General features: G+C 40.2%; 2 protein-coding genes across 3 annotated transcripts in view; both read right to left on the reverse strand.

The window, feature by feature from the left end:
* Positions 1-778: 778 nt before the first annotated feature.
* kars1 (lysyl-tRNA synthetase 1) lies at positions 779-10,603 on the reverse strand. 2 transcript variants are annotated; one of them, XM_063881865.1, is made up of 15 exons: positions 10,450-10,587; positions 9,542-9,709; positions 9,085-9,226; positions 6,645-6,810; positions 6,449-6,542; positions 5,069-5,255; positions 4,139-4,264; positions 3,766-3,885; positions 3,468-3,630; positions 3,166-3,339; positions 2,819-2,904; positions 2,647-2,732; positions 2,435-2,561; positions 2,205-2,348; positions 779-1,406 (listed from the first exon to the last, which is right to left on the reverse strand). In XM_063881865.1, exons 2-15 carry the CDS (start codon positions 9,679-9,681, stop codon positions 1,332-1,334), a joined length of 1,830 nt encoding a protein of 609 aa, XP_063737935.1. In that variant the 5' UTR covers positions 9,682-9,709; positions 10,450-10,587; the 3' UTR covers positions 779-1,331. The 2 variants fall into 2 exon arrangements, with proteins under 2 accessions (XP_063737935.1, XP_063737936.1); XM_063881866.1 differs by lacking the exon at positions 9,542-9,709 and having other exon boundaries at positions 10,450-10,603.
* A 559-nt stretch (positions 10,604-11,162) lies between these two features.
* Positions 11,163-18,567, reverse strand: part of nfat5b (nuclear factor of activated T cells 5b) — a 33,419-nt gene continuing 26,014 nt past the window's right edge. Inside the window, 5 exon segments of the mRNA XM_063880931.1 lie at positions 11,163-15,754; positions 15,900-16,359; positions 16,361-17,752; positions 18,030-18,133; positions 18,292-18,357. Coding sequence (XP_063737001.1) covers positions 15,516-15,754; positions 15,900-16,359; positions 16,361-17,752; positions 18,030-18,133; positions 18,292-18,357 — 2,261 coding nt within the window. The 3' untranslated portion in view covers positions 11,163-15,515.

Genomic DNA, 18,567 nt, shown 5'->3' on the forward strand with positions numbered 1-18,567 from the left:
TCTGTGATTATAAATCATAACAGTAACATTGTAGGAAGTATTCACGTATTACACTTGCTCAACTGTAAAAATACTCTTTTGCGTTTTACATTATAAATGTACTTTAGTGAAAGTAGCATAGTCTACAAATTGTAACTACCCAAAACCGACTGATTTCTTTTAAATGTTTTTAAAGTATAGGAATTGTTCAATAATATAATACCAATACAATACAAAAATACAATAATGCATGTGAAACCTAAAGTAAAGTGTAAAGTTAAGTGTGCCTATTGCTTTGTGTAGCTGCAACTGTGTTAAAGAAAAACGTTTTATTATTTAAGTTATTTAATTAGTTTGGTGGCTAGATACGTTTTCGATGCAGCGCTTATTATGAACTATTAGCTTTCTTAAATTAAGTTTTAATTCAGCCTATTGCTTTGTATCTGCTGAAAAAAAAAACGATTAGTAGAACCAGGCCCCTAAAAGGAAATGAAGCATATTCACCTGACTTGAAACAAGTTCTGGAGTAATGTCATGTTCAGGCTAACCCAAAGGCTGGGTTAATGTTAACATAGGTGTTGTTTTAGCCCTTTGTGTTGTGTGAGAAATGTGGTCTGTGCATGCTAGATTTTTGATTTGGGGAACTGATATAGAAAATAAGGGTTATATTTAATGTTACCAGAATTATTTGTCAGTGAGTCTCAAAGCCATATAAACCTCTGATGGTATTGTGCAAGCTCTTAGGCTCGTTTAATGTTTATAATTGTGTTCTGTAAAGACCAGAAGAGAGCAAACAAGGTTAATTCATATTAACTTTATTCAGACAAACCCACATTCAAACTTCTTGGCAGAGGAATATTGAATTTGTGGAGTTAACTTGAAAAATGCCAGACAGGAAATTTAAGCAGATCTGTTAAAACAGATGAGTTTATGGAGAACACTTCCAATATTTATTGTAAATCTAATTTGTATTTGGTAACCAGAATCAAGCACCATTTTAAGTGTCTCAACAGCAGATCAAAACAACTTCCTACCAAGTGCCATCCATTTATAATTTGGATGACAATGAGGATTAAAATGTGTCCTTACAATTAAACAAGGAGGACAACAAATATGACTGCAAAAGTGTAAGAAGTACAAAAGAAAACAAGAAGCGTTTGTCAGCTCTACCAATAAACCATGTAACTGAAACAAGATGATTCCCCTTAATGACAGCATGATCAATCCTTTGACAGACTAACATTGATAAAACACAACCCCTGCAGGCTCCATTGATGACAGTGTGATAAAGGCTTTTACTCCAAACGGACTCCTGCACAGGCCTGATAGCAGAGAGGTCAGAGGTCATGTCATTAGACAGAGGTGCCCTCTGTGGGCGCTGATGTCTTATTGTCGTCAGGCTTCATGGCTGGGAAGAGCAACACCTCCTGTGAGAGAACAAAACTGTTAGCTGAGGGTTTTTTTGTCTTATAGCACAAATAAAAAGTAGACACTGCCTCAACGATGTTGGCAGCTTATGTACGTGTGCAGATGCTGCAAGAAATGTGATTTCCTGATGAGGTTATCTCTTTAAATCATTGTTCTTTGTGTCCTTTGATCCTGTGTTCTTATGTTGTACTTCAGTCTGACCAAAGTCTGAAGTCCTCTTAAGAGGACAATGCAGTGGCAGGTGCCATGTGGTCACACATGTTCTATGATCAGGAACAAGGTTGATTTGATTAAATTCGTGACTCTGATTCGTTACTTTGACTATGTCCTTTATAATTATGGTTTGTACTTCACCAATTCTGTTAGTAACAAAAGATTGTGTTTCTTAGTCTAAAAAAATGCATGGCCTTTCATATAAAACTTTTGCAAGCTTCATCGCACAAGTATAAATCAATCAGCGTTTTTAACGTATTCAAATCCTGTATTGTTTAAATCTGTGTTTTCCTAGCAATCTTCTTTTCTTCTTGTTAGCACTTTGATGCATATTTTGGCAAATCACCACCACTCTTAACCAGTGGAATAGTGTGAACCATTTACACTTAAGTACAAGTGAATTCTTGTAGGGGTGCACAATCAAAATAAAGGAGGACTCACTCATAGTACAATATCAGCTCCATAGTGCTAGACGAGCTACGAATCACTTTGTGCAACCGTAATTATAAATATATTTTTGTCAAAGTTGTACAAGGATTTAACAACTGCATGTGTTTATATCGTGACTCATACGACAGTTTTACCTTGATGTTGTTGGAGTCGGTGAGGAACATGGTCACACGATCGATGCCCATCCCCCAGCCGGCAGTCGGTGGCAGTCCGTACTCCAGAGCCGTGCAGAAGGTCTCATCAATGAACATGGCTTCGTCATCACCCTCAGCTTTGGCCTGGAAAAGATCCAACTCAAGTTATTATCGTGCACCATAAAAAAATGTTACAGAAAGAAATAAAACAAATAAAAAGGTATACAAACCAGGGCTTGCTGCTCGAATAGCTGTCTCTGTCTGACAGGATCATTCAACTCAGTGTAAGCGTTGCAGATTTCCTTCTTCATTACAAAGAGCTCAAAGCGCTCTGTCAGGCCTTTCTGTGACCGGTGCCTGGAACAAGTGAGGAAGTGTCAATGTGAATTTAAGCATTGCATTTGAAAAGATATACATGAGCCTGAGGGAAGGCCTTTCTCACCATTTGGCCAAGGGACTCATGATCTGAGGATGTTCACAGATGAATGTGGGATTGATACAGGTGACCTCAAGGAAATCTCCAACTAACTGTGGAGCAAAGAAGATCAGCAGTAAGGACCACATAGTAAAAAAGAAAAAGCAATAACAAATAGTGATGTGCATTAATGCAGCACCTTGTCAAGGAGACGAGCAGTGGTTCTGGGTGGAGGACATTCAACTCCTTTCTTTGCACACAGCTCGTCAAAGAATTTACGCGTCTCTGAATGTAAAAAGTGGAGAGAAATCATAACAAAACAACATATTACTGAGGAGTTGGAAAACTAAAAAATATGTCAAATACTGACAATTTAAATATCCCTACAGGTGAGAGATAGAAGAAATAGAGTTTATCCGAAAAGAGAAGAAAACGGTTCAAAACACAGCCTAGAAAAAAACGTAAAGAAAAAGGACAAAAGCTGTTTTCCCATTTCAGAGGACACACTCACATAAAATCCATCCCTAAATATCTACAGATCCTCACCTTCACTGTCATAGCTGTCAGTAGGGGGGAATTTCACTCCCATGATCTTCTCCAGGTCTCCAGTCAAGCTCAATCTTCTGAATGGCGGCGTGAAGTCAATCTCATAGGGCTTCCCCTCAGGACCGTCAGGGTGATAGGTCACCTTGTATCCTCCAGTGATGTGCTTCACCATTCCTGAAGCACAAAGGGGAACCACTGAGTTAACGAGAGCTCTTTTTACTGAGAAGAGGACTGGTGAATTTGTATTTTCAAATTTACAATTCACACCGTTTTACACACAGTTACTATGTGTTTCCACTTACCGGAGAGAAGTTTCTCTGTGATCTCCATCAAGTCATGGTAATCTGCATATGCCATGTAGAATTCACAGGTGGTGAACTCTGGATTGTGGGTAAGATCGATGCCTTCATTTCTGAACTGGCGACCGATCTCGTACACTCTGTCTATTCCACCAACCACAAGCATCTGTGGGAAAGATATGATATGCAGCTTTAATATTCAAATATCTGACAAAGAAAACGCTAAAACTTTGGGCATTTCACATTTTAGCTCTTCAAAATTCACAGGAAACAGGTGTTCAAATTGACCACAAAAAATGACCTTGTGGTAGAGCTCAGGTGCGATCCTCATGAACAGGTTCATATCCAGGTCATTGTGGTAGGTGACGAATGGACGGGCCACTGCTCCACCAGGAATAATGTTCATCATTGGTGTTTCAATCTAAAGTAAACACAAACATGAGTCAACAAAAACAGATTACACTGTAATTCTTATTGCCTCAAATATGGAAAAAACACACAAACCTGGTGTGAAAGAAATGTGCTTTTATAGCATTATAAAATAAGGTAATTCAACATTTTTGAACAACTTCTTTCACTAAAGCTGAATACTTACAGACTGAATAGTACTGTTGATTGGTTCTAATGTGACCTTGTCAATTTGGATGCTTTTATACACTACAGCAAAATCTTACCTCCAAAAATCCCAGCTGGTCCAGGAAGCTGCGCAGGTATGTGATGATTTTGGAGCGAGTAATGAACTTTTGCCTCACATAGTCATTGAGAATCAGATCCAAGTAGCGCTGGCGGAATCGGGTTTCCTTTTAAGAGAAAGATTACACAGTGGTGAGAAGAAATGCTTAAACATTGGTTATTACCACAGGTCTTAAACGCTTCCAATCAACATGGGCTACTGAGAGCAAATTCACAGTACAATTAACATCACTGAACATCTGTGAGGTTCTCTACTTTTGTGACATTGCAACCAGAGTTGGAAGCTATAAGGAAGAAAATGAAGTGCAAAGGCAGTCTTTGTCCCACCAGTCAAAGTGATACACTGTTGTTGGGAGACTGTAACGTAACGAGTCTGCAGCAAGAACTTTGCCAAAGCACAAATGTTCTTTTCAAAACACTTTTGCATAAAAGGTAAACTCATCAAAAATAGGTCTGATCTTCCCTCAGGCCAAGTTATGAAATCAACCATTTTCACAGTAAAGCTTTGACTTGTCATAGCAGGAATACACTAGTGTTGACATGAATTATAGCTCTACTACATTATAGGTGTGGCAGTAAGCCATTCAAGCAGGGCGGCATGTGCCATAGACAATATACTCGTTCTATGAGTGCATGTGGAGATAACAGTTACTCTTCCTTGAGTAGAAGCAACAGTTATTATTGGCTCTCTTGTGTCCAGTGTGAAAATAACCACTGCAGCATTATTCAGTGAATAAAAATATAATTAAATTAGACATGATTGACAAGTCAAACTGAAATGGATAAAAAATAAATCAGACACTGAACTAAATGCTTTAAAAAAGGTTAGATATAAACTAATGGTTCTGCTTTGTGTAGTCCATTCTCAGTTGCTCTAACTAACTCAGAGTGTCTAATCACAAGGCCGTTACCTTGTCTTTGAGGCCAAAGTGGAGATGGGGCAACATGTGCAAACATGGTGAAAGAAGTGTCATCTCGCTGGGGACGATGCTCAACTCTCCTTTTTTTGTCTTCCCTGGGTTACCTCGGACACCGATAATATCACCGCGACGCAGTTTGTTGTTTATGGCCACAAAGGCGTCCTCAGACTTGTAGCTCCTGATAAGAGTAAGAGAGTATACACAGAAATCAACCAACTCTCATTTTAAATATCCACACGGATAAAAACAAAGTGTAGGTGTAATGAAATGATATAGTACAACATATAATTATATAAATATTCCCAAACAATCACAACATCAAGTAATCTTGATAGTGCTCTGAGTGGTTAATCAGTCTTTGCTTTCAACTATTTCTCCCTGTGCAGTAATATCTTTTACAAAAAGTACTGACTCAGTGACTGTTAGTTTATGACACTCAAATATATAAAATTAAATGTAACTATTTTTCCTCCACACCAAGTATCTTTATGACATACAGCTCCGCAAAAAAAAAGAGACCACTGCAGCATGATCAGTTCCTCTGGTTTTACTATTTAAAAGGTATTTCTTTAAGTTCAATTTATTTTAATTTATTGTCTTCTATAAACTACTGGCAACATTTCTCTTGTGTTGGAATTCAACAGACACTCGAATGGCTGCCATACATGTAGAGATAAAGATTTTTTTAAAATTGGGAGTGGTCTCTTAATTGTTTCCGGAGCTGTATAAATAGTTCTCCAATCTACGTCAAATTTCACATGCTAGTTAAGAGTCCAGGCCTGAAGACATTTACATGCCAATAGAGCCATCTACTGGCAACATATAAGCACACACCCATTCAACAAGGTAGCAACAGATACGTTTTACTTTTGTTTAGCCATGGGAGTGTCAGACTAATGTTACTGCTAGCAAATAAAGAAACTCAAGCCCAACGAAGGGCAATGCAGGTAGCATGTTTTACGAATGGTAAAGACGCTTTTATACCGTTAAAATACACACGTATGTGTTCTCTAGCACCATATAGAGGATACTGGAAGTGCCATTAGAGTCATTTATGCAAAGCGGCTGCAGCACACCCAGAGGTGCACAAAGGCAAGCGAAGGGGCCAGCAGCAATCATTATAACAAATCTTATTTTTGTAGCTGTTATTGTTGTTATTCCTTGTATTTAACAGTGATTATGCTTGTATAGATTATTGGCGGAATGTAGAAGCTGCCCGACATCGGCCCTGATTGACATATGTTCACGATACACTTTATTTTCACACGGATTGTCTATGGACTATTTTTGAAATATTGTTAATTCTTTACAGACAAATTCTATTGCCTGTCTCTCCGTCTAGGAGAGAAATCCTGTGCTCTCATTCAGTACCTTGAGTTCGCCATGACTTGCAACTTGACGCCTTCGCCTCGAAGGTCGTAGAAAATCAGCTTTGCACCAGAAGCCCTCTTGGCATGGACACGACCTTTAAATTATATATATATATTTTAACATTGGATCTAATGCAGGATTACACATAAACAAAATGGCAAATATATTTAAGAAAAGAAAAAAAAAAGCTTTGTACCTGACACATTGAGAACAACATCTGTCAGCTGGTCTCCATTCTGTAGATGATTGTATTTCTCGATGAACTCTGTGAGGGACAAGTCTACATGATACTTGTGAGGGTACGGGTCATTCACCGTGCCCTTCAGGTCCTGGATGGCCTGGGAGCGGATCTTAAAGTATTGCTATGTTGGAGGGAAAAAGACAATGGAATTAATACAAAAGTACCAACTAGGACTGACCTCCAATATTCGACGATTCGATTCGGAGAGGTCTGATTCGACTATGAACCTGAGTAAAATGTTGTTATACAACAAAGACCATACCATTCTGACTATATGGGGTGCCCGCGGCTGCCAAGCATTAATTGTTACATAGAATGTCTTTTTTTGTTATATAAAAGCCTATTTTAATGCAAATTCTGTCTATTTTATGTTAATAAAGAGTTCCAATGATTTGTTCGTTTAAATGGTAGTCTTAGCTTATTACGGTGTTAATAAATCACACCCACTGCAGTTGCGCAATCCAAATGAGCGCAGGTGAGCAGCACACAGGACCGTTAGTGTTTACGGATTTATTGGCTCACAATGGCTACTAAAAACACATCAAAAGTGTAGAACTATTTTGAAAAGGTTAAAGATGACCCGAAGAAAGTGAAGTGTAAGTTGTGTGAGCAGGTTCTTGCATATCACACGACGACAACCAACATGGGATATCATTTGAAGCGGGTAAGGCTTGTTAACTTTACAAACAAACAAACAGTTCTACCACTCTTTTATCAATACAGGCATTAAAATATTATTGTTATATTATTCTATCATTTACAGTTACACCCGCAGTGTCATGAGGACAACTCAGCCGGCAAGTCTGCATCAGCGGCGGCCCCGAGATTAACGCAAAAAAAAACTTGATTTGAGACCACCACTTTCAGAGAAGAGAAAAAGGGAAATTACTGAACAGATTGCGGAGTTTGTGGCACTTGATATGAGGCCTGTGCGCATTGTTGAGGGTGGGGGATTTAAAGAACTCTTGCGCACACTTGAGCCAGGCTACACCGTCCCTACAAGAGCTACGGTGATGGATATCGTGCACACAAAATATCTATCGACACGGTCAGAGATATACAGGGCAATACAAGACTGTGAAGCTGTCAGTTTCACAACTGATATCTGGACCTCGCTTCAGATGGAGGCTTATCTCACAGTCACATCACATTTCATCACTGGAGACTGGCGACTGGAGAGTTTTGTTTTAGAAACCAAAAAAATGGAGGACAGTCACACAGCCGATCACATTGCACGAGAACTGACGGAGATAATTTGCGAGTGGGACATTCCAAGTACCAAGATCGTTTCTGTGGTGCATGACAACGCAGCAAACATGGTTGCGTGCACCAACCAGTTGGTCCAGCAGCCCTCCTGGGGAAATATGAAAGGGGTGCGCTGCGCGGGCCACACATTACAACTCTGCATAAACAGCGCTCTGAAGCAGGACCCCATTTGCCGCACTGTTGCTGCTGCAAGGCGCTTGGTTTCTCATTTCAAAAAAAGCGCAAAGGCCACCAAAGCACTTCAAGATAAACAGAAACAACAGAATGTTCCTCAGCATAAACTGATTCAGGATGTTGTCACCCGTTGGAACTCTGTTTATTTGATGCTCGATCGCTTGATCGAACAGAAGGGGCCAGTTTCAGCCGTGCTCAGATGACAGTGTGAGCAAACGGTCCGATCGTGACCTGGAGCTATCCACATCACAGTGGCGCACAGCAGAGGACATTGTCGCTGTTCTTAAACCAATGATCACTCTGACAGAGCTTTTGTCCCAAGAAAATAATGCATCCCTGTCTGCCACTGTCCCCATGCTTATGAATATTAAAAAAAGACATTTGGTGGTGCATGCGGACGACAGTCGCACCACAAAGATCATCAAGACTACGCTGTCCGAGGAGATGGACAGGCGATGGGAGCTTAAAGGGCCAGCGCTGGAAAGAAGTGTTATGTCATTTTGCACTAGTTCCAGGCTGTTGCGATAAGTTTAATTATTTATTTATTTGATCTCGATTCCCGAGTGTAAACTGTGAATTAAAAGCCAAGAAATAGGTTCTTAACTGAGCGATAAAGGCATGTTTTGGCACGTTGTTGTTTTTGAAGCCATTTTGTTCCGATTTTATGTGAACTGTTCTGATGTTTACTATGCCCAGTTTCGTTCATCTGGCTTTAAATAAATAAAGGTATTTGTTTCACACCTACCATGTTTTTTGAGCTCTTTTGTTTGAAACGGAAAAATATAAAGATCTAGCTGCTTTCTGAAAAAAAAAGGCTCGACTATCAGTCGACTACGGCAAAATCTGACGAATCAGATTCGACTATGAAAATCCTTAGTCGGAAACAGCCCTAGTACCAACACATTACAGGTACAATACGTAAAGAACAAGGCATATCATCACAGAGAAAGCTCACATTTGGGTCAAGCGTCTCCTCATCCAACGCACAGGCATCTTGGGCTCCATCGTTGGATTCCTTTTTTTGATCCAACTGCTCCTTGACCCTGGCTTCTTTTTCTGACGCCTTCTTGTCAGCTTTCATTCGTCTCTTCAGCTCACTGATAGGAAAGAGGAATCAAAGGTGAGTCATTGGTTAGATATTATAGTTTCAATAGTGTCAATGACTAAACTACAACTTGAATTGCACGGATGCTAGTGCACACACATATTAGTTTTCCCACATAACAGCACTGCCTATTTTACTCTACGTTGATGTTTGTATAAATGATTCTGTAGTTTATATAAATAACCCCCCCCAAAAAATGTCCATGGCTAAATCAACTAATAACAGAGAGAATAGTCGTGCAGAAAGGGAAAGAGGACCATGACAAAAGGTTGGTGTTTTTTCTCATTGGAATGGAAAAGCCACCAACCTTTTGTCACCTCTCCAACGGATCCCGTAAATTTGAGCATGGACTGCAGCTGTACATGGTGATGCACTTTTTAACCACTGTCCCCTGACCCCAAAGGCATGGCACAGCTGCTGCCTGGCTGCCCTGACCAGACACAGCATGCTGAGCTACCACAGTCAGCGGACAGACCTGAGAAAATAGACATTTATTCAAAGCAGTGTAGCTTAAAGCATGTACAGAAAAAGGCTGTTTGGCCCACCAGGACAAAATAAACACTACTGGAATAAAATACTTTTTCTTATCTACACCAACTCCCCTGCCAGAGCCCATTCAATAAGGTAGCAACAGATGAGGTTTACTTTTACTTTTGGTTAACCAGGGTAGTGTCAGACTAACGTTACTGCTAGCAAGAACCTCAAGCCCAACGAAGGGCAATGCAGTTAGCATGCTTTAAGAACGGTAAAGACGCTTTTATACCGTTAAAATACATGATAACAATAGTAATCTACTAGGGTAAAGTGTCATAAATATAATGTATCAAACGATTAACCCAACATGATCTAAAACAGGGAAAAGAAAGCGAACGATCTCGTTATGTGGAGGACCTTTCTTCAACCTAAAGTTATTGTGGACATTGTAGTTTTACTGATCCCAAAAATGCATTATCACAATTTGCCTCAGCTCACGGCCAGGACTACAAATACCAGTGACACAAACGAACTGAGTTCTGGGATGTGTAGGCTTGTGGCGTGTCTCCATATGGTGCCCTCACTTCGCTTGCATCTGCTGGCCTGATGCAACGCTAAGTAAGACAGCAAAGCCGAATTAAAATGTTCATTATTTCCCAAACTATATATTATTCATAAAAATAGCACTACGTGCAGGGTCTATAATTATACAAATGCAGGGGAAGACAAGAATAAGCTTACTTTTTGCTGAGTGTCTCTCCGTCCGACGAAGTCACGTCTGCCATGTTGTCGATGGTGAGCTCAGAAGGAGTAAGTGACGTGCACACAGCGAAAACACGCGAGAACCTTAAGTTGCGTTTGGTTGACAGTAGGAAATCAGTAGACTGGAAAAATAGGAGAAGGATAACTCACAACATACAAGAAAGCTATATAAACAACAAAAACATGTGAGCCAGATAATGCTTTTATATAATGGTAATGTAAATTGTTCATTTTGGGTTGTACTTCCATAAACACTTCTTTGTCCCTTCCCTGTGATTTGACATGATACATAGCCGAATGATTTGGAAATGTTTTCTGTTAAATTATAACAGAAGCCTTTATGAAGGGATATTTTATTGCCTCTATAAGGAAGAGGTGATAAAGGGATAACACTTTAGATATGGGACATTTGCTGCAAATTCTTCAACTGCAAGTTTTATATGTTTAAATAATGTTAAGGATGTGCCTTAAACAGTCTCCATTAAAGTCTGCTATTTGTAAATATGACATATAAACGTAGCCTATGCACTTCTGTGAAAACTATATCAGTATAAAAAAAAAGAAATACTACCAGCCATCAGCCAGGGGCAAAGTAACTTTGGTTAAAGATGGTCAAAAAAATTAAAAGCACATATGTCTTAATTTTTATCGCTTACACCAAAATACATGAAAAGAATCTCAAAGGTCACACGTTTAAAGTATATATGTTTAATATAGATAGCAGCAAGTTAACAGAAACTTAATTTGCAAGAGAGTAAAAACATCCCAACAGAAGCACAAAGAAAATATATTGGTTTTTCAAGGGTGATTATTTGAAAGTTGTTCACATGGTTAGAAACCAAAATGTAAAAATTGAAAGCACCGCTTTGCTTTTTCTAGGACCAAAAATAAGCTGTTTACTAGAAGAGTGGTTCACCTGTGTCGGGAGTGGAGATTTAAAAGATCTTACAGAAATGAGGGGAATTTTGGTAAATAATAATACCAGATTCTGAACATATAAGGGACAAATTAAATGATTGTGCACAATTTGCAAATCATATTGTTAACTAAATTACAGGACAAATGCTTTTTAATGTTAGTTGACTTTGACTTTGAGAACCACATGAAATCCACTCAGAGACCAAAGAGAAACCAGACAGATTAGGAACCACTGTACAAGTAAACAGTAAGCCTAGATCCACATAAACCCAAAAAGCAAGAAGGCAATAAACTATGAAAAACAATTAATGACCCTTGTTTCAGTCAGAGATGGTTGTTGAGAAGAGACATTTGCATTTTAACTGACTTTAAAAGGGTATCAGGCAGCACTCAAGGCATCAGAAAATATTTCAACAAGCAACATAAATAATAGAAAGAACATCTACTTTGGTTTCCCCTTTATGCTTAAACAGGAGATGCTAATTAGAAAAATATATATTCAATAACTAACAGTTCTACATTTACAGTATATTAGCTGCATAGCAGTTTCAGGGAAAATTTGTCTGCATCTACGTTTTATAACATAAATGCAATGGATACTTCAGTACGAACAAATTGGATGCATACAGAACAGAATAGAAACAGAACAGAAATTGCACAACACGTCTATCAAACACAACCACATTTATCTAGCCACTATTGTGGAGCAATTAAAGTACATTTAAAGACTTATGGCTTAAAACATTCTAAAAATTAGGACTATTCATCATCTTGAGAAACCAGTGGGGTATTTAACAGGTATATGGTCCAAACGACAACATCTCCTCAAGGCACATGTTCAATATCTTCTGGTGTCTAAAATGACATTGAATCAATATAGTTTTACCACCTGTTTAAATTAAGGGGTAATGTTAAGAGAAACCAGCTATTCTTTTGCAACAAACAGAGAAAGTTAGTAGCGTTTTACGGAAATATGAGAACGCCACAACATCCCATACAGTTAGTAATATTTTATGTAAAGATACGCAAATGAGGAAACTGTAATTTCCAAAAAGTAATTACATCCACAATATGTGTATAAAAGAACATTTTGGATAAAAGTGAAACATTTGCAGCCTTGCTGTATAATCACATTCACATATTTGTAGTAAAATACTGAAATGTGTTGGTCCTGTTTGGAGAATCTCTGATTTTGACATGAAAACTGTTTCACTATTTGGTCAAAAAAGACAACAGGGCCAGTGGTCTAACTGTAGTCAATGACAAGCACATGATATGTATAATAAAGTGTATATAATTATAAAAGTCAAAGGAGTAACTGTGCACAGGAATATACATTTTTTCTTCTTTAAAGACATTACCACCATCATCAAAAGGTGCCAGCTACAGTATCAGAAGGTGTGTGGGATGGGGGGTTCTAATCACATTGCTGTCATTAATTCAGTTATAAACTATCTGAACACAATCGCAAGAGGGAAAAAAATAGATAATGAACAACACACAAATAAATTAGAAATGCTTCTCCGAAGAGAAGCACGGGTACTACACAGATTTAAAAAAGAAGATCTAAACTTTGTAAAACAAAAACAAATAAGGTCATAAATACTCAACACTGGACATTTTAGTTTCTCTATTTCACGAGTTGAAGAAAGCCAATCGCAGATAGCTCTTTTCTCCAAAGTTAGGTTTCCTTCAGGAGTAGGGTCCCTTTAAAAAAACACTCACACCGCTCAAACCCTCAAATCACATTAGTCAATTTTACATAATACCCATCATAAAACAGCTGTTTCTGACTCTTAGGTGTATAAAATGTAACGGTGATAATGTGTTTCTAACAAACTGTACACATAAAAACAAGACAAGCATAAAACTGAGCTAATTCTGTCATCATCAGAGACCAGCCCCTTGTTCACGCAAACAGTGAAACTATTCATGAGACAAAGACAACAAACACACAAACAGAAATACAAGTGTGGCAGTAGGAAATCAGGCCTTATAATGATCTGCTATGTTCATGTTTTTCTTAAGAAAAAAAGCTCATGAGACATAAAACCGGCCTGTCATCAGGATTAATGCCAAGCAAAATGTTAGTTAAACTTTGGTCCTGAAGCCGCTGGCCAACTGCAGGCGACTACATTTACAAGAGAACATGTAAAATCGGCTCTGTTACTGCACGTTAATACCTTAACCTGGATGAGATGTACAATCTACAGATGTAGCCAACAAACTGTTGCTTCCCCTCAACAGTCACATTGTTAAAAACTGTTTAAAAAATGCTCCTGTCTAGCTGGTTTAGGAATACTATTCCAGTAATGCGTGCCTGACGCAGAATGAGGCCATTAAAATGACACTAAAACACACAATAACAATACACGATATTACATCCTACTCGCTCTCCACTGTAGTTGTATTTGACTAAGAGTTGTTTTTCACCTGAAATTAGATTATTGGGAAAAAATGTCTCGAGCACATTTTTCCTGATTTGTCCAGATTTCTAATTCTGTTTTTATGAATAAATAATGCATTAGGTTTTGGGATTGAGTAGTTAGAAGTTGTAACAGCAATTAAAAAATAAGTATGTTCCCCACTGTAAACAATGAGGAAGAGGCGGCTGACCGAACCCACACCACCTCTTGTGGGACTGTACTGTACACTCGATGAGTAAAGTGGTCACAAAGAACAGCATGCTAAAGTGCTGAATTTACAAGTACAAAAAAAAGAAAATCAGCCAATATTTGTTTTATCTTTAACCACCACTCTTTCTTAAAAGATTCCTCTCTTTGTTGTGAATTAAAAGGAGTCTGTTGTTAAAAGTATCAAACTGACACAGTTTGGTTTGATGAATGCAGACTAAATGTTAGCCTCAACATGTTTGCTTACTATATCACAAAGTGCTATCTGTACACTGTGCTAGAGATGGTAAAGTAGCTCATATAGAAAGATATTCTTTTCAACCTGGAGGTGACCGCCTTTACTGCACCGCCTCAACGTCAGCTGTATGCTAAACTACACATATACTATGATCCACACATCAAGAAGACAAGATCTAGTTTAGCCAGGCCTATTGTAAATATCAACAACATGCACCATCACTGTAGTTAAACTCCTACTGCACACTGTTTCTTTCTAACTCATCTGATTCATGAAATCTAAAGTCCCTTTTTGGAGTACTAGAAACAGTATATTTATATATTCAGGTGCACGATAGCTGCTACAAAATTAAAATGAATCAGCAACAACATAAAAGACACGATTGTGACTACACATCAGACCTGTGTAGAACACTTTTCTACTTTTCCATTACCTCTTAATAATCTACCTCATCTCTAACCTTCCCTCAATACACTTGCTGTGGTGTTGGGTGAAAACAATCTAAACCACCAGAAACAGCGAGTACCTTTCACAAAGTTGATCTATTCATCCCTACATACTCTGTCAAAACCTTCTTGCTTTACTGCACACTCCAGCTTCCAAGTAACAACAATAAAAAAATGAGTATCCAAGGGAACACTATTCATGGGAACCACTTAACACTTTGGAGAACACTTTAGAAAAACACCTAGAGAACAGAAAGACTCAGCAGATAAAATCACTGACAAACTACAGATACACACAAAACTTCACAAGATATATGATAACAAGACCACTTCAATGTGTCTCTTCACAAGGAACAATACGACAATTTGACTGTCCTTGCATGTTCCAATTTTGCTCAAGTCTGTTACAAAAGGGGAGTCAGTCAATCATAAAGTCAAGAAGAGACATTCACTTTTCAAGAAATTACAAACCAAATTCACAGTTTATATGTCCAGTTTTTCCTTAATGATGAGTTAACAGATATCATTCATGCCACTTTAGAAATGAATCTTTAGGGCTTTTTTGGGGGGGGAGACTGGCTCAGAAAGGCCAGCAGCACCTTTACTGCTCTTAATAAATCAGTGTTAGAGGATATTTAGTAATGAGATATATGAACAAAATGTTCTGTTTGTCTTCAACTTCGTAATGCAGGGTCAATTCACAAATCATTTACTGCATGTGCTTATCAACAGACAGTATTTTGACCAGTTTGTCTACATAAAAAAAAAAAAGCCCAATTATTAAAATTAAAGACAGATCCTGTATGAAAGTCAGTAGGAACGAGTTAAGCTGCTGCCCGACTCCTGCAGGCTGACCAGCATGTCATCGATCTTCTCCATGTTCTGAGGGGAATTCATGCTGTTCTGCACCGGCCTGGTCTGAGACAGAGACTGGCAGAGCAGCGACTGGATGTGGGCGTCGCTCTCTCTCTGGTTCTGACCCGACTGGCTGATGGCGATGATCTGATCCGACAGCGTGTTCCCAGGAGTGTTCATCAGCTGGCCACATTCTGCGAGGAGGGAACACGATGAGTTTACACACCTCACACTTGTATTGTAGATTTGTACGTTTATTGTTCGAAAGTTTCTTTGGGTGAAAGTTTCTAACCTACTTTCAGTCTGTTAGTGTATTTGCCTGTGTTACAAATTCCTTACCATTCTGAATCCCGAACAAAAAGAGGTTAGGCTGCTGCGGCTGGCTGGGCTGATTGATGCTCCCGCCGACAGCGGTCTGAAATAGCGTCCCGGGCTGTTGAACAGGCGAGGAGGTGGTCGTCTGGAGGTTAGCCACCCCGTTCTGTGAGGCAAACATGGCTGACTGTGCAAGCTCCTGAGCGGCCAGTCCCCCCTGCAGAGAGGCCATGCTGGACTGAGGCATGAAGAGGCCCACAGGCTGCTCCTGCCGGCTGTTTGAGCTGTTGCCCAGCTGCATCGGTTGTTGCTCCTGAAACATGACTTGCTGTCGTCGATCGGTGGGGTTCCCAAGGGCCATGGGCTCAGAGCGATCCTGCTGGTTAACTGTCGCCATGCTGGCTTGGGAAAAGAGCATTGAGGGATTCTGGGGCTCTTGGGAAACGAGACTGCTGCTAGTCAGCGGTGGCATCTGGCCCTGGCCTGCCGAACAGGAGGCTGGATGCCTGATCTGGAGCGGACAGGGGGTTGTTGCAGAACAGTAGGCCAGCCTGCTGCTGCTGCTGCTGACCTGGAGAGAGTGTGTTTGCAGATGGATGTTGAGTGATGTTCTGAAACAGCGAGGCCTGTTGGGCTGGCTGTGTGTGTGGCTGAGGCTGGGAGGGCTGCTCCATGGGGCTTCTCTGTTGGATAGGGGGAAGCTGGGTCTGAGCCTGAAATACTGATTGTGGTTCAGGGGCAGGCGTTTGTAGAGCACTAAGGAAGGCCAGCTGCTGCTGCTGCTGTTGTTGTTGTTGTTGTTGTTGTTGTTGTTGTTGTTGCTGCTGCTGCTGCTGCTGAGCACTACTTGTTGCAAGCTGAGAGGGCAGAGATGTCTGAGGGAGGAAAAGTCCCGGGGTTGAGGGCTGCTGGTCTGGAGACTGTAGTACTGTCATGGTGTTTTGAAAAAGAGCGGCCTGGACCTGCTCCTGAGAGGCTTTCTGAAACAAGCCCCCCTGAGGATCTTGGGATTCTGCCAAAGAACTAGGATTGTGAAACATGGGTGGGGAAGGGTGCGAGGGTGTCTGCTGGAGGAAGTTGGTCTGAATAGAGAGCAGGTCACTCGCCTGCTGAAAGAGAGCTGCTTGTTGCTGCTGTTGCTGCTGCTGCTGTTGGGCCTGCTGGAAAAGAGTCCCCTGGTTTGTCACCACTCCTTGTGATGGGCCCTGCTGCTCTGCGTTCTTGGCCTGGGGGGCCTCCTGAAACATGCCGCACTGCATCTGAATCTGTGACTGAAACAGCTGCTGTTGTAGATTCTCCAAAACCTGCTGCTGCTGCTGCTGCTGCTGCTGCTGTTGAAGGTGTTGTTGCTGGATTTGTTGTTGTTGTTGTTGTTGTTGTTGCTGCTGAATTTGCTGTTTTTGGATCTGTTGTTGGTGCTGGATGTGTTGTTGCTGCTGTTTGGACATTGAGTTGTCAGACTGAAGTGGTAGGTTACAGAAGCCTTTGGCTTTAAGTTGTCTCACTGCCTCCTCCAGCTGGGCTACTTCGTCTGGAGGGAACATTGGAAGTTGCTGCTGTTGAGGCGCAGGCTCTCCACACAGCCTCCCCACAGCTCCAGAGCCATTACCAGGCCTCTCCTGCCCGAGGCCTTCTCTGGGCTCCAGGAGGAACTGCTGTGATCCCTGCTGCAGCAGAGAGTCGGTGGGCACAGAGAAAGCGCTGGTGGGTGCAATGTCCTGCTTCTGGATCGTGCCTAAGGGCTCTGTGTTGGGAAAAACAGGAGCCTGGCCTTTGTCAGGTTCGCCTGCGGGCTGAGACAGGTTGTTGGAGTATTTATTTAGATGTCCTGCAGTCATGTCTGGGTTCTGCTGGGCTGGACACAGGTCGCCTGTCTGCTGAAAACACAAAATAAAAGATAAATGCGTGCTTAATTTGCTTTTAGATTGCTTGGGTTGTAGTTTTTATTGTCAAAAGTGTCCACATATGTTGTTGTGTCTGAACATCCCTGTCATCTTTGTTTGTTTTATTTCTAAAATAATCTATTTGAATAAAGTATCAAATAGATTTAACTTTACTAAACATTAATATAATCGGAAATATCCAAATACTTTAATGTGTTGAAGTAGAAGGTATTAATGAGACTGTCAGTGAAGTCTCTGATGAATACAATACCTTAAATACACCAGAAGATTGGAGGTTGCTGGTGACCTCCATCGGAGTGACATCTTCTCGCTTCACTAAAGGCAACATTGAAGGCATCAAGGCGCCATCTACAACTGTAGGAGCAAGATCAAGGAATCATTTTTAAATGTCTTATGTATTTTGGTTCCACTATTTAGAATAAAATGGCAGTACAGTGTGGGTATCTGAGAAACACTTTCAAATAGAAGAGTACGATCATGGTTATGAAAAATGTTAACAAAGGAATAAAAACCTTCATCAAATGAACAAGTCTTCACTGGAGAAGGCGCCTCTTTCTTCACAGCAACATCATTTATTGCTGCAAGGACAAACATAAGGAGAGTTTTATCTCTGAGCCCACGGAATCACAACAACATGCAGTGCCAAATAATAATCTGGTTACTTTGATGAGCACATCTTTCAAAGTTCTGTTAGAGAAGGGTTTGCATAAACAAAAAGGACCTTACAATTAAAGAGAGTTGATGAAAGAGTCTTGATAATGCATGGTTTCCTGTTTAGAAATGGGCTG

The sequence above is a fragment of the Eleginops maclovinus genome, chromosome 4 (assembly GCF_036324505.1).
Source record: "Eleginops maclovinus isolate JMC-PN-2008 ecotype Puerto Natales chromosome 4, JC_Emac_rtc_rv5, whole genome shotgun sequence".
Taxonomy (NCBI): Eukaryota; Metazoa; Chordata; class Actinopteri; order Perciformes; family Eleginopidae; genus Eleginops; species Eleginops maclovinus.

Coding starts and splice junctions, on each gene's coding strand:
- kars1 (XM_063881865.1), bottom strand. CDS start 9,681: ATGCTGTGTCTGGTCAGGGCAGCCAGGCAGCAGCTGTGCCATGCCTTT. Junction 6,811..9,084: donor AGGAGACGCTTGACCCAAAT/GTGAGCTTTCTC, acceptor CCTCCAACATAG/CAATACTTTAAGATCCGCTC. Junction 2,733..2,818: donor CTGCTCGTCTCCTTGACAAG/GTGCTGCATTAA, acceptor TTTGCTCCACAG/TTAGTTGGAGATTTCCTTGA.